General features: G+C 42.9%; 1 protein-coding gene across 2 annotated transcripts in view; it reads right to left on the minus strand.

Moving 5' to 3' along the window:
- The window catches only part of TMEM214 (transmembrane protein 214), a 256765-nt gene that overhangs the window by 61706 nt on the left and 176846 nt on the right, over window positions 1-18213 (minus strand). For both annotated transcript variants that reach the window (XM_030198624.1, XM_030198623.1), the window contains exons 12-13: window positions 11284-11397; window positions 8047-8164 (exon numbers count right to left, since the gene is read on the minus strand). In XM_030198624.1, coding sequence (XP_030054484.1) covers window positions 8047-8164; window positions 11284-11397 — 232 coding nt within the window. The remainder of the gene's footprint in view (window positions 1-8046; window positions 8165-11283; window positions 11398-18213) is intronic.

Consider the following 18213-nt stretch of genomic DNA (forward strand, 5'->3'; position numbering starts at 1 on the left):
GATCACTAAGCACAGCTTCTGCAGCTACAGGAGAAAAACATTGCCTGTCCTCTGACCACTCTAACCGTGGTCTCTCAGCCAAGACGGAAATAGCCCCCTCTTCCAATTAGGGGGGGGGGGGGCCCGATCTCCAGGCCTGATACCGCGTCCAGACAAAATCTGGAGGAAAGCCCACCATTCCTGGACCGTCATTAGGCCCTTTTGTGCCAAAAACGGAGGCCGCAGGCCCAAAAACAGCTGGCTCCACGGGCCGCGTCAGACTCAAGGTGGCGGCTGTTCCCGCCGAAACTGTTCCCGCTGACAGCCGCCCTGCCTACGCTCCCGCTGACCCGGAGACTCCCGACACCATCGATCCCTCCGCGGTCAAGTCGGGGGGTGCCGCAGCCACCTTTATAGGTGCACCGCAAAGCTACACTGAGCACCCGGCGCCTCTACCCCTCGCCACGAGCACGCGCGACATCAGAGGAGCTGGGCCGCCATAAACCACGAGGGAAGGAAAAAGCTGTTCCGCAAACGCGCCAAACCAAAAACTCCCTCACACTGCAAAAGCACTGAAGAAAGCGCTGCTCTCTCGTTCCAGCAAGGAATCGAAACCCCCGTTCGGTCCGCTGAAAATAAAGAAATAAATGCCCTTAAAGGCACAGTACTCCAACTCTGGCAGCTGGAAATTGTAAGGCACTCAAGGCTACAATACTGAGAAAGCAGCCGAGGCACAAAGCTGCCAAGCAAAACGAAATAGAATAACTGACCTTAAAGGCACAGTACTCTAATTCTGGCAGCTGGAAATTGTAAGGCACTCAAGGCTACAATACTGAGAAAGCAGCCGAGGCACAAAGCTGCCAAGCAAAACGAAATAGAATAACTGACCTTAAAGGCACAGTACTCTAATTCTGGCATCTGGAAATTGTAAGGCACTCAAGGCTACAATACTGAGAAAGCAGCCGAGGCACAAAGCTGCCAAGCAAAACGAAATAGAATAACTGACCTTAAAGGCACAGTACTCTAATTCTGGCATCTGGAAATTGTAAGGCACTCAAGGCTACAATACTGAGAAAGCAGCCGAGGCACAAAGCTGGCAAGCAAAATGAAATAGAATAACTGACCTTAAAGGCACAGTACTCTAATTCTGGCATCTGGAAATTGTAAGGCACTCAAGGCTACAATACTGAGAAAGCAGCCGAGGCACAAAACTGCCAAGCAAACAGAAATTGAGAGCAGCACAGGGGGAGGGACCCAAACATAGGTGTAACACCCCAGGGGGAAAAACTGGGCCCCACCAGACCCAGGGCCCCAAAGCACTTTTTTTTTTTTTTTTTTTACACACACGTACAGGGTACTGCAACAGAATAAAGTTTGGAAGGAAAAAATCCTACGACCCAATGACAAACTACCTCACCAGATTATTGGAGACTGCACAGGCTGTCAACTGCTACCTCTGCTGAGACTGAGAAAATACTGGCTAGTGGAGGTTCTGCACAGGTTATATATACAGGCTTCAAAAGCTTAGTGTTTTCTCAGTCTCCCTCTGCTGGTAGGAGGACATAACCCACGCGTCTTGACCGGTCTGGAGGGTCGCTGAGGAATTATGGGACTTGCAGCACTGATTTCAGCAGGAAAGATCAAGAACTACAAATCCCACCATAGGAGCCAACTTTTCAAAATGATTTCAGAAAACACCTCTCCCTGGACACAAAGACTCTTCAATATTGGAGGTGCTCAACCACCCACAACACCCACAGAGCTGGCTATGAATACCACACTGCTTTGGGATGCAAGTTCAAAATCAGGATTGTCCCAATCTCCAGCATGGAACCAGGTAAAAAGGCATGTTTTCTTTTCTCACAGCACATGAAATGAGAAGAAGCTTGCATATCCAGTGGGCAATGGGGCAGAGGCCAAGACCAATGAGAAAAAGGCATGTATGACAAGAAAATGAAGCAGGCCAATATGATTGGTGCATGTTAATAAAGGCAAAGTGAGATTACTAAAGCCAACTGAAACAAGTCTCTGCCAGTACTTCAAGTGACTGGAATAAATGGGACACATTTAGGAAACTAACAGTGCACATAGCTGGGACTAGAGAATGACACGGGGACAAAGTTTGTCCCTGCAAGCTCTGTCTGATCCCATTCACAGAAGCCTTGAACAGTTTATTCTATACCATTTTATTAGAATTTAAAAAGAAACTATACAATTATCATTTTATAAATCACAAATGATACAGAACAAGGAACAACAAAACCCCCATCTCCCCTCCACCCTCACAAATATCCTCTCCACTATCAGAAAAACTGAAAAAGTCAAAATTACTACAGAATGCTACATAGAAAATGTATTCAACAGAATACCTCAGTCACACACAGAGAACACAAATGCCAAATACGTAATAGCTACCCAAAAATGATAAATATAAATTAAACCAAAATCTCAAGAAGCTACACCCTGCATGTAGTACAACACCAAAGAAATAGAAAGAGGTGCATTCCCTCCTATACTGTGCAAAATAGAAAGATCACACATTTCAGGGATGTTGTTAGGGGAGTGCAGCTAGGGCAACTGCTCTGTGGCCAAAGAAAGGCCTAAACCTTGCTGGAAGCTGACGGAGGCACAGCCTGATAGTGGGCTTTGGGATCTCCTCCCAAATTTCTGCCCTGGGTCCCAGCTGTGTTTAACACCAGCTCTGGCAGGATACACATTTCAAATCTGATATTCTAATCACAAAATAGAAAACACATTTTTTTTTCTACCTTTTGTTTTCGGGTCGTTTTATTTTTCAAAACATGTTGGCCCCAGGCTCTAGTTTCTCTCTGTCTTCTCTTAACTCACTCGCCAGGGTCTCCTGCCCATTTGACATTTCTTCTTTCTCCATTATCACCATCCATCTTTATGTATGTACTTTTCCCCATGTTCTTCATCTCCCTTCTCCGTCTCTCCTTTACTTCCCTGTCTAGCATCTCCCCGCATTCATCATCACCACTCTCTGCCCCTATCCCCTCCTGTGTCCAGCATCACTCCTCTGTGTCCCTATGCCCCCCCGTCCACTCCATTCTGTGTTCCCACTCTCCCCCATGTCTAACATCTGTCCTGTGTCCATATACCCCTCCCATGTCCAGCATTGCTCTTCTTTGTCCATATACCATCTGCATGCATCTCCTCTTTGTGTTCCTGTCCCTATGCTCTCCTCCATGCCCATCTCCCCTTTTTCTGTGTACTTCCCTGTGTCCAGTTTCTCCACTCTTCCTCCCCTTCACCCAAATGTATGTCTCTCTCTCTCTCCCTCCACTGGGTGTTCAGTATTTCACTCCCTCTTGCTTCATCCCCTTGGTTCGGCATCTCTCCCTCCCTTTTCTCCAGTCACCCTCCAACGGGTCCAGTGCCTCTCTCCCTTCCCTCCAGCCCCCCCTCCCCCCCACGGTACAGCACCTCTCCCTTCCCTCCAGGTCCAGCACACTCCCTTTTGTGGATCAGCACCTCTCTCTCTCATCCCCAGCCCCTTCTCCCCCTATGGGTCCAGAGCCTGTCTCTTCCCTTCAGCTTCTGCGCTCCCCATGGGTGTGGCACTTTGTCTTCCTCCCCACCCCTACCAGTGGCAGTGATCACCACAGGCCTGCTCTGGGGCCTTCCCTCTGCTGGGTCCTGCCTTCTGATGCGGCAAGACACAGATGCCAGATAGCGGGAGCGGTAGTTGCAGGTTTTTTTTCTTTTTACCATGAAATCAAGGCTTTTTACTGATCCCGCAGAGCAGCAAAATGTTTTGCTCACAAACCTGCAGTAAACGTGTCAATTTTTTTTCTGTTACAACGGATTTATCATGGGACCCCCATCCCAATGTCATTCTCTAGTTGAGAGCCCTGTGGTTGGAGGAAAGGGGTCATATGTAAAAAGCTAACCTATTAAGAGTGCAGGTTACAGGACCAAGCAGAAAGTATCTTACATAATTGCAGAATAAGTATAATACAACCCTGCTCTGCTGAGGAGGGGGACTCAGTCCTACAGTTACCAATCCTTGAGTCTTAAACTCGGCACCCTGACATGGAAGGAAAAACAGCCAATGCAAGGTCAAAAGGCTCAATGGCACGGAAAGCTCAAGTAGTTCTGTATCCAAAAATGGTCGAAGCTTCTCGGCCAGAAAGGGCACAGATGCCTCAAAGGCTGAAAATTTAAAAAAATGGTTAAAATTATAGAAAAAAATATGAGAAAACTATCCCAAAAACAAATCAAAATGGGAAAAAACCCAACCTCTCTGCTCCCTGGAAAACGCTAGACTGCTGGTCCTGCACTTGTAGTTAGGTAGGAAGGCACCTGCGCACTAATGGTGGGGGCACTGCTTCAAAGTTTTAAGTGACAGTGTACTATGGCAGTGTTTGCACTGGGCTCCGTGGACAATGTCACCCACGTGAGAATATCATGCCTGTTTGTCCTTGGAGAAATTCTAAGTCTCCCATCTTATTTCTTAGGCTTCTGGCATTGTATACAGACATTTCAAACAATGTTTGTTGTTCCTATTTACAACTTGCTCAGCAGTTGACAATGATAATTTGCAATCTTTTGAAAATCTGTCTGCTCTTTATTTAAAGACAACTGTTCTACTATGGTCTCTATTGCAACCTTGCTATTGGGATGCCCTATCATCCTTGTGTTAGTGACATCTTTAAAAGATGCACTGCTTCAAAACAATGCACTTTTGAGCGACTGTCAGCCTTCCCCCAGTTTCTAGTTCAAACGCTGCTCTATCTCCTTCCTTCTTAAATGTTGATGCCTACAATCTGATTCCACCCTGGTTAAAGTGGAGCCCATCTTACATTACATTATAAAAATACTTATATTCCGCAAACACCCATTAGAGTTATATGTGGATCACAGTGTCAGAAATAACACAATGAAACAATAAATGCAAGTCCTCATCCTGTAGTGGAGTAAAATCAAGTCAACATCAACAGGGAGAGCATCTTTCCAGAATAGGCTCCCCATTCCCCAGAATGTCGTCTAGTTCCTAACAAATCTAAAGCCCTCCATTGCCTCATCCACGCATTGAGACTCCGGAGCTCTGCCTGTCTCTTGAGTCCTGTGTGTGGAACAGGAAGCACTTCCAGAAATGCTACCCTAGAAGATCTGGATTTGAGCTTTCTACTTAAGTCTAAATTTGGCTTCCAGAACCTCAGTCCCACATTTTCCTATGTCATTGGTACCCACATACACCAAGACACCATGAAAGACTCCAGAGGAAACTGGAGAGTCATGGGATTGGAAGTAAGGTATTACTATGGATTAGGAACTGGTTGAAAGATAGGAAGAAGAGAGTAGGATTGAATGTTCAGTATTCTCAATGGAGAAGGGTAGTTAGTGGGGTCCCTCAGGGGTCTGTACTGGGACCGCTGCTTTTTAACATATTTATAAATGACCTAGAGAAGGGAGTAACTAGTGAGGCAATTAAATTTGCAGGTGACACTAAATTATTCAGGGTCATCAAGTCGCAGGAGGAGTGTGAAAGATTACAGGAGGACCTCGCGAGACAAGATGAAGCTAGAATATGGCAGATTTAAAACAAACAGGGGAAAGTTTTTCTTTACTCAGCATGTAGTTGGACTCTGGAACTCATTGCCGTAAAATGTAGTGACAGCAGCTGGCCTTACGGAGTTTAAAGGGGGTTTGGACAGATTCCTGAGGGAAAACTCCATTGAACATTGTTAAAAATTAAAAAAAAAATTTTTTAATGGGTTTTGCAGGGTTCTTGAAGCCTGGATTGGCCACTGTTGGAGACAGGATGCTGGGCTTGATGGACCCTTGGTCTTTTTCCAGTATGGCAGTGCTTATGTTCTTAATGGAGGTCATAATGGGATATTAAAATGTGACCAACTATATAAGAGCAGAAAATTGGGCGGGGAGAGGTCAGGCAGGAATGAAGGGGAGAGGTCAGGCAGGAATGAAGGGGAGGGTGGAAAAGATGGACCTAGGTCACCTATTTTAGAAGCAAAATATAATGGCAAAGTCAATGGCTAAAAGGGAAGCAGGGTAAGAAAATGAAGGGGTGTGAGAAGAGAGTTGGAACACTAAATTATAAAGCTTTTCAGGGCTGTTAGAAGTATTGATGAATAATGGGTTTTCCTGGAAGACCTAAACTGGGTGCGATACATAAGGAGAATCTGCTGGTAACAAGGGTGGTCTTCTACTGAATGGGAACTATGCCAAATATGTTCCGCACTACGCAATTACATAATGTAAGTCAGCTACAGATCCTGAAACTAAAATAATGTAACTTCTGCCAACGCGCCTTCTCCAGAGTAGCCCCCACACTCTGGAACACACGCCCTGACAATCATCACTTAACATAAGACTATTTTTACTTCAGGAAGCAGATGAAAGCTTGGCTCTTCTCCCAAGACTTTAACGAAAAAAGCAACACATACACACATACACCCCCTAGTGGTTAGGGTGGTGGACTTTGGTCCTGGGGAACTGAGGAACTGAGTTCGCTTCCCACTTCAGGCACAGGCAGCTCCTTGTGACTCTGGGCAAGTCACTTAACCCTCCATTGCCCCATGTAAGCCGCATTGAGCCTGCCATGAGTGAAAAAGCGCGGGGTACAAATGTAACAAAAATAAAAATAATGCCAGCTGTACAGAATTTGCCTATCAACTCCAACTCTAGCTGATGCTTTCATGGACCTTTTTCTGACTTCAAATGCAATTTTCTTTAAGTTAGTCACCCTTATTTTCTATGAATTTCAGTTACTCTGTCTATATGTTCCACCTATACTTACACCCTAAGATATTTTAATATGTAATGTGTTGATATTATTGTAAGTAGTATACTGTCACGGATTCAGGGAAAACGCGAGCTCTTGGGCCGCTGCCGACAAATGGCAACCAGGACTGGACTAAACAGACTAGAAGTGCAATAAGCACAAAGACAGGAACAGGGAACACAGGAACTGAGCTTGACTAGGCAGGACTGGAACAGACTAGAAGTGCAAGAAGCACACAGACACGAACAGGGTACACAGGAACTGAGCTTGGCTAGGCAGGAATACAGGAGCAGAGCTTGGCTAGGCAAGAATAGAGTACACAGAAGCAGAGCCAAGTAAAGCTAGAGGAAAGGCACTCAAATGGGCCGCAAGGACAAACTGGAACGCGTGCACACCAGAGCCCTCTCCTACGGGTCGCGAGGCTGAACCGGAACCCAAGCACAACGGCAGAAGGCAAAAGAGAAGACACGTACACACAGGCAGAAGCAGACTAGGCAGAGCACTAGGCAAAGTAGACTAGGCAGAGCACCAGGCTGAGCCACACGGCCACAAGGGAAGCCACACAGCCACTCAGATTCAAAGAACAGAACTAATAGGCAATAACCAAGACAGAAGTGCTAACCCTTGCACACAGACAATAACCAAGACAGAAGTGCTAACCCTAGCACACAGGCAAACTGATAAGAACCAAGGCAGAAGTGGCACACAAGCACACTAACAAAACAAACTAGACAGAAGTGCCCACACCAGCACACAGGCTAGGAAACTAGGCAGAAGTGCTACACCAGCACACCGACAAGGAACAAGAAAAAAGTGCTACAAGCACACAGGAAAACCTGGAGACCTTTAGTGTCTCAAAGGCTCTGAATGAATGTCCTCACCTTCCTTATGAAGGCCCTCAAGGATGATGTCATGACTACAGGAAAGAGGCTTGAAACACACACCACCAGAGTGAGGCTTGAAACACAGAAGTGGTAGCGGAGGCAACAATGCAAGGAAAAAACAGACTGGAGTCACCTCTGAAGCTGACCATCGGAAGACAAGGTGAATCCGGAAGTGGAGTCACGACCACAGTTGTGACATACTGTGCCATAATGTGTAATGTTATTAGAATATTTTCTTGTCCTGTAATTGACTATTGCTGATGTCCAAATTATTCTTGCTGTACACTGCCATGGGTAAATATTTCTTCAAAAAAGGTGGTAAATAAATCTTAATAAATAACTAAATAATATGCTGTATAAGCTTGTTAACTATGTATGTATAAATACTACAACAGATATGTAATTATTAGTACTCACCTTGAAAGGATCCATGGGCTCTGATATCATGAATGATGAAACCCGCTGTGAACACCAGCACCACAAGCAGGAGACGAGACCAAGGGATGCCTCTACCCTTCATCTTATGTAGTAAAGTCTTATAAAAAAAGATAAGAATATGTATCATTGCTTAACGGTGCACTTTACTGAAATCCAAGCAAGGAAGGATATCTAAAATGTATTCTTCACTAACATGAACAAGTGAGAAAAGCATGCAAAGTTTGGCTCATGGAATTCTTTCCAATTCTGCTGTGCCCTTGTGTGTGCAGCTGTGCTGTCTGTGTGTGTCTGACTTGGAGGAGAGAAGGAGCGGTGGCTTCAAAGATATGGCAGCCAAACATTTAGTTAGCTTGGAAACCAATTTCAAAAGGACAGATTTTAAGGTTTTTGCCATAGGGTGCCATTGGCACAATCAGGATCAGAGTAACACCATATTGGGCCCTAAAGCCAACAAATTTGGGTAACCCTACAATAGCCTCACCCCAAATATATTTTCTCACCAGCCACAGAGTCTCATTCACTTTGTTCATAGCTGCCCACCCCCACACACATTTTACCTCTCTATTGGCAGATTAGGAAAAACTGCAGAGCCTAGTTCTGCACGTGGAAGCAGGAAGTTGTGAGTGAATATTGGGTCTGTGTAAGCATGTGCTTCAAATGGAGTGGCCTAGTTAGAGCAGTGGACTGTGAACGAGGAAAGCTGGCCAAATCATGTTCATTTTCCATTGTCTTTTGAGACGCCAAGGGTAGACTGCCTCACAGAATGAGATTTACAGGCGATGTGCTTAGAGATATAAATCTAAAAATATTTAAGTATCAAAAAGCTTACACAATTGGAAAAAATATGTAGCTTGCTTTGGTGCTTCTAAAAGGATATAGACAGAATGAACAGTTTTCAAAGGAATTTATCCAAGAAATCAAATAGTTACCTGGGTAAATTCTCCAGACGGAAAAAGTCGTGTGGACTTCTCCAGCTCAAATTTTTTTTTTTAAGGGAAACCATATGATATGGCCCAAACACAAAAAAGAGAAACAAATATGCCATTCTCCCTTGTTCAGAAGATACAAAACATCATTTATACATACATTAGATTTCAACTTGTACTTTCTCTTTTTTTGCTCTTCACACATACACTCCTCGTACTGTGCTGCTGACTGCTGCTCACATGGTCATGAGTGACTTCTACATAATGGTGTGCTGGTAAATTTTTAACAACAGGCTCTCTCCCTCCCTCCCTCCAAATTGCAGAGCTGGCTATACCCAGGGAGAGAGCCGGGGGGGTGGGGGTCACGCATTACTCTCTCCGGGAATTTTTTTTTTTTTTTTTTAATGCTTCCAGGTTCCAATCTAATTCAAGTTTAACGTGGGATAAAATGCTGTAAATAAATAGATAGAAACTCTGAACATTGAGAACCTGATTCCCATAACATGATGTCTGTTTTAGAAGCCCATTACCAGGAGAAAAAAAAATCTCTGCACCAATAACAGGATTAAATGTCATAAATAAGTAACTAAATAAATAACATAGATAGATAGATAGAAACTCTGAATGTTGAGCATCTGATCCTTATAATACGACATCTGTTTTAATGGCCCTTTACCAGGAGAAAAAAAAAGATCTGTGCACAAATATAATACATGCTAGGGTGTCCCTATAACCAGCCCCTCTAAATGACACACTGATTATGATTTATAACAAATTACTACTCTATGAAAAGTTATTCCATTACTATACTTCTCTGACCTCTATGTACATCTGTATGCTGCCAAAGCTGGCATGTTTGAAAATATAAGTGAGATGAAATTAAAATGCTACCAACAATAAATAACAACAACGTAGATGCACCAGCTCATAAGTTTGCTTGATTTTGTTTTGGGTTTAACGGCAGCGTGGGAAGGGGAAACAGACTAACCTAAATAGCTTCAATTTCTTTATTTCATGCTGTCTCCGTCCTCATCCAAACCCAGCATCATCTCCCTCCTGCTCCTCTGCGAGTCCTACCTCTCTCAGCTTCCATTCCCTCTCTGGCCACTCTTCAAACCTTACTCTTCCAGCAGCTGTAGTGGTAACACGTGATGCTGCTTGGTCCACCCGGAGCCTTGTCTCTGCCGAGTAGTGTACAGCCCAGCTGATGCAACTTCCTGTGGGTGGGATCTGGCAGAGAAAAGGCTCCGGGTTGGTCAGGCAGTGGTGAGGGTTGGGGATGATGAACCTAAGGGACGACATGATAAGGTATGCTGGGGGAGGAGGAAGAGAGGAGGAAAAAAAAAAAAACAGATGCTTGTGTGTTTGCTGCGTGACTCCAACAACCGGCTCAAAAAATTCAGTAAAATTTAACAACCGGCTCATGCAAGCCGGTGCGAGTCGGCTCCAGCACACCACTGCTGCCACATTATCACCTTAGCCCATCACCATATAAAGTTCCTGCAGTCTGTGACAGCTCTTCCTCAGTCTGCAGCAGCCCCTCCTTCCCATCATCTCACTCCTACATTCTCAGCACCCTTCTGACCCAGGGCTCACTAGCTCTTGCCAAAGTCAGCCCAATGCCCTTTAAAGAGCTTAATGCTCCCCCTCCCACACTTGAAAGCTCACACACTCTATCCCCTCCTCCTGTGACAAGAGCTGCCCTCCATTGCTCCCAATCCTTTTGAACAAAGGTACATTCTCATTCACTCTTGTCCTTCAGTGTACAAGGGAATTCACAGCTGAAAAATAAAACATGCCTCAGGAAATGGGCTTATATTTTAAATATTTTCTCTCATTTCTTATATTATCTTAATACTGATAAAGTCACGATAATCCAGACGCCCTTCCGAAGGCCTGACTTGCATGCCATCATGGGGTGCACTCATGCAAACAGCAATATTCAGTATCAAATTTTATACAAAAAATATACAATTGTAACAACCCAGATTACCTTATTGTACACCAAAAGTGATAGGAAAGTGTATTTTTTTAATTTTTTGTTACATTTGTACCCCACGCTTTCCCATTCATGGTAGGCTCAATGCGGCTTACATGGGGCAATGGAGGGTTAAGTGACTTGCCCAGAGTCACAAGGAGCTGCCTGTGCCTGAAGTGGGAATCTAACTCAGTTCCTCAGGACCAAAGTCCACCACCCTAACCACTAGGCCACACAGCTATCCACCCTGTTCCTAAAGTAACCACCAGTTTTTCCTAAATTTATGCTGTTCATACTAACTTGAAAGATTACCTTGCAAGTAATATCACAGCTTTCAATATCTTGAGCATTATTGGTCCCTTTCAAGGAAAATTCTTCATTTGTGACTTTGAAAGAATGAACTGTTTCTCGTAGCGATTTCCTCATCTAGAATGAACAAAACATGTTTCTAATACATCTCATTGCAAAGACTAACATGTTTTGTATCTCAAACAAATCAATAACCCCACACTGATCACCCGCCCGAAATAATTTTATCTTGCAGTACTTCAGCAGCATACACACATGGTCTGAAGCTCTGCAAAGTATGTTCAGGAGGTGGGAAAGGGGTGGGGGGGGGGGGGGGGGGAGAGGAAGAGAGGTTAGTTTAAAATGGATTTATAATATGTTCATTCGCATCAAAGTGAGTTCTCCATCTATAGTATAGAAAAGAGGTAATCAAACAGTCAATTATCTAGGAAGTAACAAAGTTTTTGTTCACCACCCTATTCAATACTTACCTGCTGCCAGTGTTGGGAATTATTCACGAATGTAACTTTCAAATGCAATATTATGTAGAATATTTACAAATCTATTAGCTGTGTTAGAAAAGACTCAAGACAATTTTAGCATTAGTGGTCAACAGCTGTCTAAAAGTGGATGAGGCATAACATACTTTCCATGATCCATTAAAATGTGAGGTCATGTTGATCAGCTGGGGCCATGTGTGATTTCTAGCATTGAATATCCAGGTATGTCTGCTGACCTGGAAGTTAACCAGGCACCAACTGATATAAAGACTGGTGCCCAGTTAACTTGGCAGAAAGACAAGACAGCTGTTAAGCTGTACTGTATGCTTACTTAGCTACTAATTGGTTAAGTTGCTGCTCTGCCTTAACTGTACCTCTAACCTAACCTAGTTGTATGGATATATTTATTTGATGCATTTTTACCCCACATTTTACCACATGAGCAGGCGCAATGTGGCTTACATTAAAATCAAGAGGATATAATACAATACATTGATGGCACAGAATCGGAATGTGACAGGAGGGGAAGGTACATGAGATGACACGGGGTAAATGTCAGGGGTGAAGAGCCAACAAGCGAGAGAGGTTAAACACTGGAGTTGCCAGTGGAATAAGCCTTGTCGAATAAGAATGTTTTTAAGGACTTCTTAAACAGTTGGTGGTCGACAAGCTCTTTAAGTGGTTTTGGCAGAACATTCCAGGATTTTGGACTGATGTAGGGGAAGGACGAAGCATAAAGGGTCTTGTATTTAACATTCCGGCAGGTGGGGTAATGTAGATTGAGGTAGGTCCTTGCAGTTCTTAGGGCATTTCTAGATGGTAGATCGATTAGATTGAACATGTAATCAGGTGCTTCTCCATACATTATCTTGTGTGAAAGTGAGCAGATTTTAAATGTATTACGTCTTTGACAGGGAGCCAGGGTGGTTGAAAATGTAGTGGTTGTGCTGGAACAATGTGGGATTTCCCCAGTGTTAATCTTGCAGCCGTGTTTTGAGCTGTATGAAGCAGTTTCAGAATATAGTCCTGGCAACCAGCATAGATCCCGCTAAAGTAGTCGATATGGGTTATATACTGAGTAATGGCTCAAACTGTTTTATAATTTAATTTTAGTATGGTTATGCCCTTCAGTTTGTAATAAATACTATTAAGATATGAATTAAAATTTACCTTCATTATGTTAATTGTAGCTGATTAAATAAAATGACACCTTGACAGCAAAACACAATTACAATGCAATCCGCTTAAGTGCAAGGGTCTGGCACCAAAGAAATACATGCAGTTAAACGGAGCGTGCACAACTATTGTGACCCAAAGAAGCTTGACATCTGATAAACATATGTACAGTACTATTATACGTACAGTATACAGTCTCCATTAACTGACGTTAGGCTTACTTGAAGTAATCAGTCATAGTCCTCTGTACACTCTTCTGTGAGTTCCATAGACTGTCTGCCAAACAGTAAAAACTGTCATAGCACTGACATCCAGTGGCCTCCAGATAGGCCCGCACGGTGTTGAGACTCTCCAGCGCTCTTGCAAAAGTGACAGGAGGAGGTTGTTGAATTTCATCAGCATGTGCCTTGCTGCTCATTTCATCATCTGTTTCATCATCAGCCGTTGTTGCCTGCATGTAGGCGCATATCTCGAAATCAGTGCTGTCATCAGCTGTTTGTAGATCGTAATCAACAGCTACATAGTGATGAAACTCCTCTTCAATAACACTGGCTGGAATGTCAATAGCCTGTTCATCTGAAGCGTTTGCAACACTTGCATCTGTTTCGTCCCTCTCCACATCTCTAACAAAGCTTGCCCGCTTGTAGCAGTTCACAATGGTTGCCTGTGTAACATGATTCCAGGCTTCTTTCTGCATATGTAGGGAATCCAACAGTGATAGATTACGAGCCAGTTCAACAGCACGTTTATCCTTGCCAGTCTGGTCATCCATAACGCTCATCAGACGACGTAGCACAAGAGCCCGATAATGTTGTTTGAAATTGGCTATTATGCCCTGATCCATAGTTTGGATCAGAGAGGTAGTGTTTGGTGGAAGGAAGACCACCTTGACGTTAGACAACCTGACATCATCACTGTGTGCAGCACAATCATCACAAAGCAACAAAATCTGACGCTTTTGTGCCCGCATTCTAGTGTCTAACTTCTTTAGCCACTGCTTCCAAATTTCTCCAGTCATCCATGAATTTGCGTTAGCCTCATATAACACAGGAAGTCGCTTAACATTCTTGAAGCAACGGGGCTGTTTGCTCTTTCCAATGATGAGTGGTTCCAACTTCTCACTCCCATCCATATTGCAGCAAAGGAGGATAGTTGGTCCTTTGACGTTTTACTTCCTGTAGTTTCGGCTTGTTTGAATGCAAGTGTTCCATCAGGAATCGCTCGCCAGTAGAGACCGTTTTCGTCAGCACTGAAAATGTCATGAGGTGCACACTCGTTCAAGATGGTAGGAAGAACTGAAACCACCTAATTTTCAGCACCAAAGTCATCAGCGTCTTGTTTTTCACCATGCTATTTCTTGAATTTTATGTTGTTCCTCTCCTTCCATCTTTCCAAACATCCAACAGTGGCTTTGAATTCAGTTAGTCCAAGACTTTCAGCTAGCTGATTAGCTTTCTCCATAAGCAGTGGACCACTGACAGGAAACTGTCTGCTCCTGACTTGAGAAAACCACCGAAGAAGAGCATCTTCTACATCCTCAGCTTTTCCTGCCCGTTTACGTTTCCGGTGTGGAATTGTATTGTTTTGCCAGTCTTCCAGAAGCTGATCTTTCTGCTTCAAGATACATGAAATTTGACTGGGATTGACACCATATTCTTTAGCAATAGATACTCGACTTTGTTTTCTAATTTAAGAACTTCTATTCGTTCAGCCAGTGTTAAAGTCTTACAGTTGTGCGACACGACGACTCCAGTGTACACTCTACAACATTCTTTCGCTTATTCTGCCTGTGGCAGTTAACCAACGAGACTTCAAATTTACCGCCCCTTTGTCACACGCCAATTGGCTTCCATATTCCATGCATGCGCTTATGCGGAGTCTTTCCTGCAGAGGAGCGGTCTTAAACCATGTATTTAAGCGAAACTTGCACTTATCAGTGGTGCGCTAAACCGGTTTGTCCCCATAGAAATTGATGGTGCCAAAAACGGGACCGAAGTACGGCATGCAGTTAAACAGAGCATGCGCTTATCTGATGTGCACTTAAATGGAGTGCACTGTACAAAAACCACCTAAGCACTCTAAATCAATGTATGTTAACCAGAAAAAGTCTAATTAAAATAAATATACAAATAGAGCTGTCAAAAGAAGCAAAGTAGGTGACAAATATAGAGGAGTAAACACCACATGCTTTTTTATTCACATTTTAGCTTGTACTGTTGAATGCTAACTTACATATTTACCCCGTTTACTAAGCCACACTAGAGGCTGCCACGCAACAATGCTGACACAGCCCATTCAAAGTGAATGGGCCATGTTGACATTAGCGCACAGCAGCCACTAGCGTGGCTTAGTAAACAGGGGGTTAAGAATGGACTTACATTCAAAAAACATGCATTAAAAAGGTATTTTAGGCTTAGCACATGATCTATGCAAATGCATACAAAAGATCTGCATAGGGCATTATCTGTAATGCAGCAGTGCAGTATCAATAGATGAGGAGAGGGGGAGATACTAATAATGTGGAATACATGAAGAGAAAGGGAAAGACATCTGGGGACTAGCTTGGAAGGTAGGGAGCAAGAAGCTGATAAGGACTGGCTGTGGTGGTGGAGGGGGGAAGAGAGAGAAACTGCTGGGGACAAAGGAACTGGCAGATACTAGCTGGGTGGAGGTAGAAAGACAGGTAGAGACAGGAAGGGGAAGAGATAAAGAGGGCTAGGTGCTGAGGGGATAGGACTGGGAAGAGTGGTGGGGATGGTCTGGGGGGGGGGGGGGGTCCCTGAACTTTTTGGGAGGTTAATAAAGGGTGTATACAACCAAAAAGATTGGGAACCTCTGCAAAAAATAATCAAGGGGTAAAATGGATGCTCATGAAGGACAAGGTGACAGCAGAGTTACAATTATTTGCTTCAGTCTTTACTGAGAACTTAGGAGAAATTACTCATATCAGAAATGGTATTTAATGGCGAAAATGCAAAGGAACTGTAGGCTTATGAAACAGGGCCTCTGTTGGGAAATCTGAAGTAGCCCTTCTAAAGATGCGAAACCTACAATTACTGTTTAGATATTTGGCATGATTAAATGGCAATCTCAGAACTGTGATTATTATGGGTTATGGACTACAATTGAAAAGTTCTTTTTAAAAAAATACTTACGGGCTTCATAGCTTTTAGCGTGTGCTAAGCTTTAGTTAAAAGGACCATAAATGAGCTGTGTCTGATTTCTTTTGATATGTATTTCACTGTTTATTATATATAATTTTGAGAAATTTCTGTGATGTTTTGAAAGTTTATCTGGTGATTAAAATGGAAGTTTTTTTTTTTTTTTAAACAATGATTGACCATGCTCCTGCCCAGTGTATGTTGGATACTAGATGGGAATGCAAGGTCTTTCTCCACTTTATTTACTACATTTTCAAAAGACACAAACAGTATTCTCTTTGGGCTGTGTTTTGTTTGATGTTCTGGATTTCAATTACCTCAGTACTCACTGGATAAATATCATGTCAAAAAATGCTAGGGAGATAATGTTCCTAGATTGAACAACTGCTTCATAGAACAGATGGTTAAAGGAATAGGCAAGAGTGGGCAGCAGGTCTTGCTGAAAAATTTAACAGTTTGACAATAGTGATCAAAACATGATCAAATTTGGGATAACTGGAGTGAGGACACTAAAGAAATCTACTGTAACAGCATTTAACTTTCAAAAGGGCAACTATGATAAAATGAAGAAAATAGTTAAAAAAATGAAAGGAGCAACTACAAAGGTTAAGAGTTTCAATCAGGCACATATGTTTAAAAATGCAATCCTGGAAGCCCAGACCAGATGTATTCCACATATCAAAAATGAAGGAGGAAAGGCAGGCCAAATGACATCCAGTATGGATAAATGGTGAAGGAGGCTATTAGAGCCAAAAGAACATTTTTGAAAAGGAAGAAAAAGATCTGAATGAAGAAAACAGGTAGCGGCATAACCGCTGGCAAGTTAGATGTAAGGCACCAATAAAGAAAACTAAAAGAGAACTTGAAAAGAAGTTTGCTGTAGAGATAAAAACTTTTTCAGGTACATTAGAAGCAGAAAGTCTGTGAGGAAGTCAGTTGGACTGTTAGATCAGCAAGGAGGTAAGAGGAGCACAAGGTCATAGTAGAGAAACTAATTCTTTGCTTCGGTCTTCACAAGGATGTAAGAGAGCTACATGTGACAGAAATGGTATTTAAGGGCAATAATATGGAAGAACAAAAAAATATCAGTGAATCTGGAAAATGTAAGTAAGTCAAATCAACAAGTTAGAAAGTATAAAATCACCGGGACCAGATGGTATACACCCCAGGATACTGAAGAATCTCAAAAATGAAACTGCATGTCTCCTATTGGTAATATGTAACCTGTCATTCAACTGTGGGACCTGAAAATTGGAAGGTGGTCAATGTAATACCAGTTTTTAAAAGGGTTCAGGGGTGATCTGGAAAATTACGAACTGGTAATCCTGGACAAAATAGTGAAAACTATTATAAAGAACAAAATTACTGAATACACATACAACATGGTTTAATGGGATAATGTTAACATGGATTCAGCCAAGGGAGGTCTTGCCTCGTCAATCTGCTACATTTCTTTGAAGGTGTGAACAAATATGTGGATAAAGGGGAGCCAGTTGATGCAGTGTATTTAGATTTTCAGAAAGTTTTTGGCAAAGCCTCTCAAGAAAGACTCTTGTGAAAATTAAAATGCCATGGGATAAGGAGGAAATTATCTGCTGTGGACTGGGAACTGGTTAAATGACAGAAAACCGGGTAGGGTTAAATGGACAGTTCTCTCAATGGAGGAAGGTGAATAGTGGCGTGCTACATGGATCTGTATTGGGACTGATGCTTTTTAACATTTATAAGGTAATGAGAGCAATGAGCAAAGTGATCAAATTTGCAAATGACACAAAACTAGTCAAAGTTGTGAAACTGAATATGAGCTGTGTGAAATTGCAGGAGGACCATTTAAATGGCCATTTAACCCTATCCTGTTTTCTGACCAATAATCAATTCCTAATCCACAGAAGGACATTGCCTCCTATCCCATGACTTTTTAATTTTCTTAGGAGTCTCTCATAAGGAACTTTGTCAAAAGATTTCTGAAAATCCAGATAAACTACATTAACTGGCTCACCTTTATCCACATGTTTACTTATGCCTTCAAACAAATGAAGCAAATTGGTGAGGCAAGCCTTCCTTAGGCTGAAGCCATGCTGACTCTGTCCCATTAAACCATGTTTCTCTGTGTGTTC

This window comes from Microcaecilia unicolor, chromosome 3 (assembly GCF_901765095.1).
Source record: "Microcaecilia unicolor chromosome 3, aMicUni1.1, whole genome shotgun sequence".
Taxonomy (NCBI): domain Eukaryota; kingdom Metazoa; phylum Chordata; class Amphibia; order Gymnophiona; family Siphonopidae; genus Microcaecilia; species Microcaecilia unicolor.